This window comes from Nicotiana attenuata, unplaced genomic scaffold (assembly GCF_001879085.1).
Source record: "Nicotiana attenuata strain UT unplaced genomic scaffold, NIATTr2, whole genome shotgun sequence".
Classification (NCBI taxonomy): Eukaryota; Viridiplantae; Streptophyta; class Magnoliopsida; order Solanales; family Solanaceae; genus Nicotiana; species Nicotiana attenuata.
This window is the reverse complement of record NW_017670267.1, coordinates 966,861-979,228: the sequence shown is the minus strand read 5'-3', so window position 1 is coordinate 979,228 and position 12,368 is coordinate 966,861. Positions and strand designations below refer to the sequence as shown.

Sequence of the window (12,368 nt, the reverse complement as noted above, 5' to 3'; positions counted from 1 at the left end):
TGCATCTTGAATTATTGTGAGACTACCAGATGAAGATTTCTCAAATCTTAGTCCTATAGTCATGTATAGGAACAGTACCCTCTGCAATATTCAATTTTTATCTGCACTTCAATTTCTTAGAGTTTAAAACAGAGTTTATTAACACTTCAATTATAGTCAATTTCTGCATGTACATAATCAACAAGGACAATTCTTATGCATGTTGCGGATGATGTATGCTAACCAAGCACTTAAAATTGCAAATGAACCCAAGATTATGCGCAGCTTGACATCAGCTGGATGCCTGTGGTTGCAAAGAACACCACCAGTACATAAAATAAGAATTTTTTGCAACCTCTTGAATGTGTAGTCAGCGTTTCTGCGAGATGAACACTTGAGTGTATGCTGCTTGAATCTGTCGAACATCTGTAAACAATATGAAGCACAAGCTCAGAGTCAAGTAGCATTTATTCTTCTCCGCTATCTGAAACATAGTAGCATTGACTAATTAGATTCATGCCGAGTAAATTCTCTAGCAAGTTCTCTAATCTCATTTTGGGTTTTTTAGACGTAAAATTGAGAAGAACTTTCTATGGCAAGTTAGTATACGACTAATTTAAAAGGATGCAAGTTATGTACACTGTTTATATGAAAACGTTTTTATACGATTAGTGTACTTTAACATGTAATATATAGTTGGTGAGTTACAGTTTTCATCAAATTATCAATTCATGCTTAATTGAGATTTACTTATTACATTAAGTTATACTTCCTTCGTTTCAATTTGTTTGAACCTATTTGACTAGGCAAGTAGTTCAAAAAAAGAAGAAGAGAAAGACATTTCAAAATTGTGTGGCTATAAATCATCTCATTTGGGGTAACTGAGAAATTCTAATGTTAAATTGTTTATAAATTTAGAAAGGATTCATTCTTTTTGTACATGACTAGAAAGTAAATAGGTTTTAATCTTTTTGAAACGGAGTGAGTATGAGTTTATTCGACCAAGACATTTTTCACATAGAAACAAATTTTTTGGCACGTCTAGGTCTTCTCCTTGTAGAAAACACTCATACGCCAGATATGCATATGCTTGTGAAGATACAATTAAGAATATAAAAATGTTCTATCTTTAAGATGTTAAATGTTTAGATTAAGCAGTCACATAATTATTTAACATAAGGTATCAAGCCAAGTATATTTTCTCGATTCAAGTCTCATTACCATCCTCCGTCGGACAAAAATGTAACTACGTAAAGAATCAATATGACAAGGATTTTTTCTCTCTTTCAAGCTAGGATATACTTATAATTTTCATACTCATTAAAACACATCATCAACATTTTACAAGAAGAAGGTAAACAAAACAACCAAGTAATAAAATCTATTCCCACAACAACCACACGGAATTCGACTTGTGCTGAGCTTAGTCCCATGCACACAATATCTTGCGGCACCACAGAGGCGGATCCAGAATTTTGGTAGGATGGGTGCACTATTAAAAAAAGGTGGATCCAGGATAAAACTTTTTACGAGTTCACCATTTAGTTCTTACTATTGCACCCATTACACTTTTGGAATTATAAGTTTAAAATTAATTGAACAAAATAAAATAATTTTCTTCTATAACTATTTTTCATGTTAAAAATATTGGGATCAGTTGAACCCATTGATTATATGCTATATCATACATCGCTACTAGTTTAAATATATACCTTTTGTTTAAACATATAAGATTTTGCAGTGACAAAAGAATAGGAATTTCAATGTGTGAAAATTTTGAAAGAATAAACAAAAAAAAAAGAAATAAAAAGAAAAAGTACTTAATTAATACGCAAAAAGTGACATAGGATACGTCCATCTCCCGTGGGCATCTAGTTCTAGAGAAAAAAGGAAAAAATAACAAGATTGACATAAGATTTGAACCCACAACCTCACTTAGAGAGGTACACCCTATAACCATCACATCATATAATATTTTTAGCATGGGTGCATATATATATATATATATATATATATATATATATATATATATATATATATATATATATATATGTGAATATTTTTGAGAAAATATAATATTACTATACATGATTTAGGGAGGGGAGCATGGGTTCACGTACCCCATGGAACCCCCCCTAGATACGCCCCTCGCACCACTTGCACGACGCACCCGTCATTAGCTGCCACGAGCGATGCCACCGCCAAACTTCCTCTTTTACCTATCCTGTATTGAACTTTACTGAACATTATTCTGCTCATATTTTCCCATCTTGGCCAAGGAATTTATAACTGCAGTATGTCCAACAAATAAAGCAACATGTCCCATAAGCTTATCTTTCCTTGAAAAAGTAGTACCACATGAGCACTGCCATTTGAGGTCACCACAATGTTTCTCATGAGTTCTAAGATCAGATAACACAGAAAATTGCTTCTTATTGCACCTATTACACATATACATTTTGGGACAATGACTTCTCTTGTAGTGATTCTTGACACATATCATTGATTTCAATGGCTGAAATTTGGCATGTTTTTTATTCCACCTGCAACCTTCTTGTGGGCAAGAATATTTCTTACTCAATTTTGATAATCCATCATTTCCATTGTTTTTCAATGGATTACTTAAAGCAGCATTAGACTTGTATTCATCTCCATGAGCTCTCATGTGCATTCTCAAATTAGCATCCCTTTTAAATCCTTTTCCACAAATTTGACAATAGTGTGTGTACTTAGCCAATAAATCAGCTGCATCCAACTCAATAATATCACAATTTTCTTGTGATGAAATATTTTGCATTCCTTCATTCTTGAATTTCCTTTTTCCCAATTGAACACTACTATGATCGGTAATTGCTATAATAGTACTATGACTTTTGTTATCTTCAATATTACTACAAGAAGCATAATTTTCTTCATACCAATGATCAAGCGTTTCGTTCGAGTAGAAACCTTGAGGCAAAGGATCAACATGGCCATTATCTTGAAGCTTGATTTGAGATGGTTCAAGAAATCTACTTGAATTAATATTATTGGTGGCTGAAGTCGAGCCAAGGAAAATCTTCTGGCAAGAAAACATGAGAGAGGATGCAGTTGTGATGATTTCTTGAATCAAACTTCCCATATTTGCAATGGCCATAGACGTTGACTCGGATGTTTGGACTATTGTTTGGTTATCAGTAGAAATAAACATGGTGGCAAGTGATTGAATTTGATCAACCTTTTCTTTCAGAAGGGATAAATTATAAAGGAAACAATTACTTGGTTGATCAGAATGGTTTAAAGAAGATGTATCTGAAACATGAACTGAAGAAGAAATCATATGATCAAGATTATGATGAATAGGTGCATATAATGGTAGGTTTTGTGGATTAGTATTAGGGAAACATGGAATATTGGTCGTCTCTTCAATCATCTTGGATTATGCTCTAATTTCTGATTTGTAGATTTGTTCTTTCTTCTTTTTGTCTTGGAAATAAACATACGCTCAACAACATTTTGATTATATAAGAAAGGTAGCCTGGGCTGCCATTTTTTTTTTAAGAAGGGGAGCCTTGGCGTAACTGGTAAAGTTGCTGTCATGTGATCAGGAGGTCACGGGTTCGAGCCGTGAAAACAGCCTCTTGTAGAAATACTGGGTAAGGCTGTGTACGGTATACCCTTGTGGTCCGGTCCTTCCCTGAACCTCGAGCATAGCGGGAGCTTAGTGCACCGAGCTCCTTTTTTTTTTTTTTTTTTTTTAAATTTTTAAAAGAGAAGAAAATGTGCTTTTTGTGACATTTAGGGTGACGTTTTTGGTAGGGAAAAAAAAAGTCAGAGAGAAACACAGATACAACTTAAGTCAACTTTGAGACCACTTAAGACCTCCCTCAAATACTACCAATCTCACATTAAGACAAACTTTGTATTCAAAAGATAAATTTTCTAAATGTATAAGAATAAATAACTTATGGGGGACACAAATTTATGTGCGACTTGTTATTTTAACATGTTGGACATCAATTATATGGTTGGTTTCGGAAATAAAAATGATATCTGTGATTCAAACTGTCTCTGTTGGTTGAGTCTCGTCAACCTTCACGCATGAATTTGAAGTTGTAAAAGAAGATTTATTTTTTCCAGAGAGGAAGGTCATCTTTAAGAGATAACGACCATTTCCACATTTGTATTAATTAATTATTTATTGGGGCCATCATATATTTGGTTCTAATTGATTTACTTCGTCAATATTTTTGAGAAGAATCTAGCCACACCATTTCACTTTATTAGATAGGGGATTATTGGTTAAAATAGCACGGTATAGCCAGTTTTCGGACAGGTCATTCAAAAATAACCAGCGTTTAACAAGTCAATGAAAAATAGCCACTATTTTGCTGCAACAGAGACCGGTCCAACATAATATACTGGAGTTCGGTGCACCTGTGTATGAACTCCAGCATATTATGCTGGACCGGTATATTTTGCTGGCTCCAGTATAATATACTGGAGACTGGAGCACCGGTGCTCCAAACTCCAGTATATTATGCTGGACCGTATACTTGCTGGAACTCCAGTATATTATGTTGGAGTTCTAGCGTACTTATGCCGGAACTCCATCATATTATGCTGGAGTTCCAGCATACTTATCTTGGAACTCCAGTATAATATGCTGGAGTTCAAGTATACTTATGCTGGAACTCCAGCATGATATACTGGCGTATTTTTCCGGATTTTGAACAGTGTCAGATTTTTCTTTACATGAAAAGTGACTAAATTTCGATTACTTTTGAAACTGGGCTATTTTTGAACGACCAGTTTAAATCTGGCTATTTTTGAATTTCACCAGGACTATTGACGTTTTTTTCTTTGGTGTTAGTACTAATATTTTGTTCCATAGCCATTTAGTAAAAATTGTTGTGTGATCATGAGTTTATAAGTTCTAGCCGCGAAAATAGAATCTTGTAAAAATATTAGATTCACGTGTGCATAGATTTCATTCATATGCTCATTCATGCTAGTCATCTTAGAGCTGTGAGTCAGAACAATGTCAACCAACTCCTCCTTAATAATCTTGGTGAAAATAGCATGGGATAGTTAGTTTTCAGGCGCTAATTGAAAAATAGCCAGCATTTACAAAGTCATTTAAAAATAGCTATTTTGTTGAAACACGAAAAGTTCAAGGTATAATATGCTGGATTATGGAGCTCATGCGTATAAATTTCTAGCATATTATGTTGGGACTCCAACACATTATGAAATTCCAGCACATTATGCTGGAGTCTCATATGTAAAAAATTTCAAACTCCAGCATATTATGCCAGAATTTTTTCGGATTTTTAAGGGTGTTTTTGTTCAGATTTTATCTTTACATGAAAACGTGACTAAATTTCGATTACTTTTGAAACTGTGGCTATTTGTCAATTACCAGTTGTAGATCTGACTATTTTCTGATTTTTTCCATTTTCTTCTTCATATATCGAACAAGTTTTTAGAATACTAGTTTTTCTTCCGCAATCTCTAAAGGAATTTATGCACTCCATGACTTTATTATATTTATAGGGTTTCGAACAGAGTTTGTCTTGATTTGGTATCGCTCTCACAATTTGTAACAAATCATATTTTATCTCAAAATGTCCAATCAATTATTATGCCTCAACGTATTTCTGAAAGATTAATCAACTAGCTAGCTCTGAGTGCAAGTGACATTTTACCGGCCATAATATAATTGACCACCACTCATGATAATCTAGTGAATCAAATTATCCTTTTCTATATATTTATAATTAGGGATGGCAAACGTTGTACAATTAGAGACAAATCGCATGTTTAATGCATTTACTAAGCTCCATAAAACACTCACTTTTCATGCATGAACTCTTGAGTCGCACAGAAATTCCCATATAGTCGTCAACCAACGTACATTGATTAGCACTTAAAATTTTCTGTCCCTTCCTTATGATTCTATTTTTTCATTTCATTTTCTTTTTCAAATATTCGTTTCTTTATTTTTATTTTTATAAGATTATTAGGAAACGGAAATGTACTTAAAAAGGAAGGTGATTTATTTATTTATATACAATTTGAATGTTTTGATTAAGAGGAAAAAAAAGTGAGAAACTTGCAAAAAAAATTCACCTAAGTGTACTTTTAAGTTTTAACAGCTGATCATGTTTAACTTTTATCTCCATTTTAACGATGTCTCATTTATAAGATTGTTATAGTTTTCTTCTTCAGATATCACTATTTTAGTCCCACCACTGAATTCGATTGTTTTATCGACTTTTATAATTATTACTCTAAATAACTAATTAACAAAGTGATGGCTTTCAAAAAGGAAGGTGTGAATTGATGATAATAAAGTAACAAATTCGAACAATTAAACGTCACATACAACTTTGTTAATCCTTGTGAACAATTTAACAAGTTAGATTTAATGAGACAATATATCTAAAGTATTGTTAGCCCATCAAAACTTATGAACAATTGGACAACATACGTAAGTTCCGCCAATCCGTCAAAATTTGTGAACAAATTAACAAGATAGACAGAATAAACATAATATCAAGTCTTATCAGTCTGATAGAACTTGTGAACAAATAAACAATTCATGCAAGATTTGTTCCTGCGGCAGAACATATGAACAATTTCTATCAAAGTTATACTCATAACTCACCTGATATGACTTGTGAACAAGGCAACTTTTATTCATCCAACAAAACTGGGAACAATATATGCTAAATTTATAAGAAGAATTGACCCAAATAGCCGCCTACTCAACTGCTTAAACTAAAAATAGTCGGTGGAGGTATAACATATACATAATTTATGTATTATATGTCTATAATTATGTATAATCAATGTATAAACTATGTGTATGGCTAGAACAAATAAATAATGAATATGGCCGGCTATTTGTGTAAAGATCCCTTTATAACTCGCCTGAAATAAGGGGCGATGTGCACAAATAGCCACTAACGACTCATGTCTTTATTTTATAGCCAGTGTTTTAAATGTCTTTAGCCTTTAGCCACTGGTTTAATAAACTTTAACTGCCCGGACGAAAATACCCTTCTGCTCATGTCCTTAACTTCAGGACTTCAGGACTACATGTCCTTAACTTTTGAACTTGAAACTCTAAGTTCAGGACTTCAAGACTACATGTCCTTAACTTTTTAACCTGTAACTAAGTTCAGGACTTCAGGACTACATGTCCTTAACTTTTGAACTTGGAACTCTAAGTTCAGGACTTCAAGGTTACATGTCCTTAACTTTTGAACTTGGAACTCAAACTTCAAGACCAAGCGTCCTTAACTTTTGAACTTGTAAGTCAAAGTTAAGGACCTATTGTCCTTAACTTTTGAACGTGTAACTGTAAGTTAAGGACTGTCTGTCCTTAACTTTTGAACTTGTAAGTCAAAGTTAAGGACTTGTTGTCCTTAACTTTTGAACTTGTAACTGTAAGTTAAGGACTGCTTGTCCTTAACTTTTGAACTTGTAACTGTAAGTTAAGGACTGTCTGTCCTTAACTTTTGAACTTGGAAATCAAAGTTAAGGACCTATTGTCCTTAACTTTTGAACTTGTAACTGTTGTCTGTCCTTAACTTTTGAACTTGGAAATCAAAGTTAAGGACCTATTGTCCTTAACTTTTGAACTTGTAACTGTAAGTTAAGGACTGTCTGTCCTTAACTTTTGGGCTTCTTAGCCTAAGTTCAGGGCCTATTGTCCTTAACTCTTGGGCTTCTTAGCCTAAGTTCAGGACCTATTGTCCTTAACTTTTAATTTATTTTAACACAAAATAAATTAAATGCAAACACACAATAAGGATAATAGAGAAAGATTTGGAAATTCTTTGTAGGAAGAAGCTAACAAAGGAAGAAGTAGCTCAGTTCCGAAGAGCAGTAGATAAAGACTATTACTTTGAAATGTACTATGATGAGTTGCCCATATGGGGTCTTATTGGACGAGTTGAGAATAGAGAAGAAACAGATGATCCAAAAGATTACAAATACTTTCTGTACAAACACATACATTTCGATATCCTTTACAATAAGGATCGTGTTATTCCACATTCTGTTTTGGACTTGACAGAAGATAAGGAAGTCGATGCTGAGTTTACATACACTGCGAAATGGAAGCAAACAGATATTCCAAGTCTGTTAATTAGCAGTAGCATAAAATTTGTTTCTGTAATTAATAAGCTCATGACGAAAAGTTAACAGCAAGAGATCTATTTGAAACCTCAACAGATGGCGGCACAGTTCTCCCTAACACTTGAAAGAGATAGAAGAAAGGGTAACACAGTCTTTTCATATTAATTTTAATAGACTAGTGGTTACTATTGCTAAGCATTAAAAATGCTGGATAAAAAGTAAATACCACTTTAAAAAGTGGCTACCCCACACAATTTTTACTGAAATAACTTATGAACAGAGGCGGAGTCAGGATTTCAAGTTTATGGGTTCGAGATTTTAATTATTTTAAGTTACTGAATTCTAAATTAATAATTTATACATATTCAATAAAATTTCTAAGATAAATACATGGTTCGAACTAAATCTACTGGATTCGACCGAACCCGCATTAGGCTCTCTAGCTCTGCCCCTGCTTGTGAACATGTAATTTTTCCTTCTTCTGCCCGAGGTAACTTGCGAAAAAATTATGACCCGCGAGGTTATTTTTGCACAAATTCCTTAAAATGGAATAAAATTTAAACAACAGCCATAAATGATTCATTTATGCGAAAACCTGACGGCGTCTTTACGGGCCTATGAATATGGCCCAATTGGTGATTAGTGGACTAAAAACAGGCCGCCTACCAAGAATTGGCCCAGTAAATATTGGGGCCCATTAAGTAAGCCATTATCTTCTTCAGAGAGCCATTACAATTACAATTTACAGATAAGATAACGTTAGACTGTGAATACAGAAATTGAGCAAGGAGAAACAAAAAAGGGAAGTAGCAAATGGCGTCCACAGCAACAACTTGTTTGCTCCACAATTATAGCTTAGCCAAAAGCACCAATTCTGAAACAGCCAAATTATCAGAGAGGACCTCAATTTTAACAATTGTGGCTCAAAAGAAAGCCAAGAAAATACGAAAGGTGAATTATTTCTTCAAAATGTGATAATGGGTTCGATTTATTATCTTTAGAGCTCAATGTATTCTCCTTTTTGATGGGGCAGATAATACTGAAAGAAGATATTACACAGTTGGGGAAAAAAGGAGAGCTTTTGGATGTTAAAGCTGGATTTTTTAGGAATTATCTGCTACCATTGGGCATGGCTCAAATTGTCACACCTACACTTCTCAAGTAATTTGTTAAATTCTATTTGGAACTTCAAATTTTGTCATATACTTTTATTGCTTTAGATTCTTCTTTCATTATCTACATTTTGTTGAGTTAAAGTTTGCTACTTTGATCCATTTTCTGATGGGTATTATCACTTTTAACCCGCACCAGAAACTATTTACATTCGATAGGCGAAAAAGTGTATAAAATTTGTATAATTTTTGTATACAACATACAAAATGTATATGTATACAAAAAATATACATTATTTCGGCTATTATTTTGAGAGTGGCTATACAATGTAATTTTCCCTTTTTCTGGTTGTATTATATGGACTAGTAAGTGTTAATGCATGATTTTAATATTCACATTACCAACCATCCTGTTTAGTTTAAATTACCAACTGAACCATATAGTATTGTATTCAAGACTGTGGTTCTTCTGTTCATTATCTTATTTTCGGGGCCTCATAATAGTTGTCGGGAATCTTTACTTCGACTATTTAATATGCCACACACAACACTTGCTTGCTTGTTGATGAGTGGAAATATGTTATATTACTATTGTCAGTGTTGTCTAATCATTCATCTAGGCTGATAGACCAGTGTCGAATGTAATTAACATAGGTATGCATAATCTGTGGGATTCATTAAATTATAGTAATGACTAGCTGAAACGTGAATATATCCATGGATATACATATTCGTGTGCAAAATTCATGCCGGAATGATGCTTGATCACTGTCGATATTTCTTGAGCAGAAATATGGCAACTTTGGTATTAGAACTCTTGGTCAATATACAAGCTCCGTGTAACTTTTTTGCTCATCGATTTTGTCTCTTATGATTAATGATCATAGGTTTTAAGTAAGTTCACTTCTTTTAGCGAAATATAATATTGATAAAGGATTCATCTTTAATATCTTTTTCCCACATTGCATAAGTATGGATAGTCTATTGGACATAAAGCCTTCATTTCCTACTACCTAGTCACTTGGTATTTAGAGTGAGTGATAGGCCTAACGAGCTGTTTACAGTAAATGTTAGACCTATGGTGTGATAGTCTTGTTAAATTCTTATCCAAAAGTGATAGTCGAAAGTAATAATTTCACGATTGATATCAGTTTTATATGTCGTAGGCTTTTTTCCCCATGATATATCTAGCAATGCCTTGAAGAGTAATCCAGCTAGAAAAAATCGCTTCTTGAGATTACAATCATATTTTAGGTCATCTACCATTCTAATTTTCCTTCTCACTGAATCTTCACACATCCTGCATATATGTCTCTCCAACTCCAAGTACACTTGTGCAGTGAACTTCCCTCGCAGGATTTGCAATTTCATAAGTACTAAAGAACAAAATAATATGTGAAGGCTTATTAGAGATGGTATTGCTGGAAGCAGTTTAATTGAAATGGTTGATAGCAATTAGCGTGCTTTGCCTTTAGCGAGATATTTACCTATTAACTTCATAGATGAATTTTTATTTTATAACATTACGTACTTTTATTCTCAGGGAAATGAAGATGGAAGATGAGAGAATTGAGGCTGAGAAACAACGGGTAATTAGATTTCTCATTGATCCAATCTGTTGAAAGTTGAAAAAAAAAATGTTTTTAATTTTCAAGTCACTAAAAGAGTCGACTACGCCACAATAAATTGTATGGTAACAAATATGGTTTTAGTTAAAGTTTTTGATCTTGAATTCAGGTGAAAGAAGAGGCACTACAGCTTGCTCGAATTTTTGAAACTGTTGGAGCCTTCAAGGTGAAGCGTAAGGGTGGGAAAGGAAAGCAAATCTTTGGAAGGTCAGTTGAGATACTAAATTGTGATGAGCAACTTTGTGATTATTTAGTCTACCTTTTGACATCAGCTCCATTGCAGTGTCACTTCTCAAGATCTTGTTGACATTATAAAAGCACAGCTACAGAGGTACTAATTTCCTATCTTTTCTGCCAGAGGATGTAGGTAGTAGTATGCGAACTATTCACCACTTTTAAGTTCATGTTGTCTGATTCATCTGGTTTATAAAGTCATCCAAGCATTTGGGTAAACTGACTTGATCGTCATTTGATATTTTTCAAACAGTGCTTATTTCTTTTGTGATTCTTTCAATGCAACCTAAGGTCTGATGCTACCTACTCGTCAACATTAGTCGTCTAGGACAACGGAATATGCGAATTCCATTGTTCATCCATTTCTAGGGCAAACAACATTGTTTTTCGAGCAATATGCTGCCTGTTTGTACGATCGCATAGTTGCTTGCTGCTACCTCTCTGCCCCAACAGAGAAAGAGGAGGGATAGCAAATCTGTTCTCTTATAGGAAGAGAAGTGACATACCAACTGCTTATTAGCAGTTTTTTACCGAACACACCAACTGCTTATTATTAGTTTCAGCACTTCTCAACAGACACATAACTGCTTATTTATAAATCGGTGTTTCAGCACTTTATGCTTATAAGCTACTTTTAATGAGCTAACCAAAACGGGCTTTCAAAGTCTTATAGCTAGATCAGATGTATTAAATGAGTTCCTACTTTAACTTTAATCTATTCACACACAATCTACTTGTAGGGAGGTGGACAAGAAAGTTGTGTCTCTGCCTGAGATTCGAGAAACTGGAGAATATGTTGCTGAATTGAAGCTGCATCCAGATGTTACAGCTCGAGTAAGGTTGACTGTGTTCGCCAATTAAGCGTAGGGGCTTTCTGGAGCAGTTGATGCCAAGTTAGGAATTTGCTGTATCGGCTCTCTCGGTCAAGGTATAGTCATTTGTTGATTTCAATGGCTATTATTCAAGCAAGGCGAATGGCGTAGGTGCTACATTAAATGCTTGTTATTCAAACCACACATTTACAGAGCACTTAACTACGTGGCCCCAAAGTTTTAGGCTTTAGTTCACAAACCTAAGTTGCTTATAAGAAATATATAAGAAAGGAGATCTTTATTTCAGGCTTGGGCTTGTGACTCGTGATTCAAAATTGCTTTGTCTATCTTGCAATTTTTTTGTTATCTGAGGTAGACTTTTAGTTTTTTACTAAGGTAAACGAGAATGAGCCAACAATTTTATGGTCCTCTCCACACTTTTTTTTTGGTTTTCCACCGGGTGTCCCACCTTACGG

General features: G+C 34.1%; 2 protein-coding genes across 2 annotated transcripts in view; one reads left to right on the top strand and one right to left on the bottom strand.

The window, feature by feature from the left end:
* Window positions 1–2,037: 2,037 nt before the first annotated feature.
* Window positions 2,038–3,447, bottom strand: LOC109236976 (zinc finger protein STOP1 homolog). The gene has a single exon (XM_019403215.1). It carries the CDS (start codon window positions 3,389–3,391, stop codon window positions 2,216–2,218), a length of 1,176 nt encoding a protein of 391 aa, XP_019258760.1. The 5' UTR covers window positions 3,392–3,447; the 3' UTR covers window positions 2,038–2,215.
* Window positions 3,448–8,840: 5,393 nt separating this feature from the next.
* The window catches only part of LOC109236988 (50S ribosomal protein L9, chloroplastic), a 4,392-nt gene continuing 864 nt past the window's right edge, over window positions 8,841–12,368 (top strand). Inside the window, exons 1-6 of the mRNA XM_019403229.1 lie at window positions 8,841–9,057; window positions 9,140–9,267; window positions 10,762–10,807; window positions 10,956–11,053; window positions 11,130–11,177; window positions 11,821–12,008. Of these exons, the coding sequence (XP_019258774.1) occupies window positions 8,920–9,057; window positions 9,140–9,267; window positions 10,762–10,807; window positions 10,956–11,053; window positions 11,130–11,177; window positions 11,821–11,941 (579 nt within the window). The 5' untranslated portion in view covers window positions 8,841–8,919 and the 3' untranslated portion in view covers window positions 11,942–12,008. The remainder of the gene's footprint in view (window positions 9,058–9,139; window positions 9,268–10,761; window positions 10,808–10,955; window positions 11,054–11,129; window positions 11,178–11,820; window positions 12,009–12,368) is intronic.

Bases quoted from the DNA above. Each gene is read 5' to 3' on its own strand.
- LOC109236976 (XM_019403215.1), bottom strand. From the start codon at position 3,391: ATGATTGAAGAGACGACCAATATTCCATGTTTCCCTAATACTAATCCA.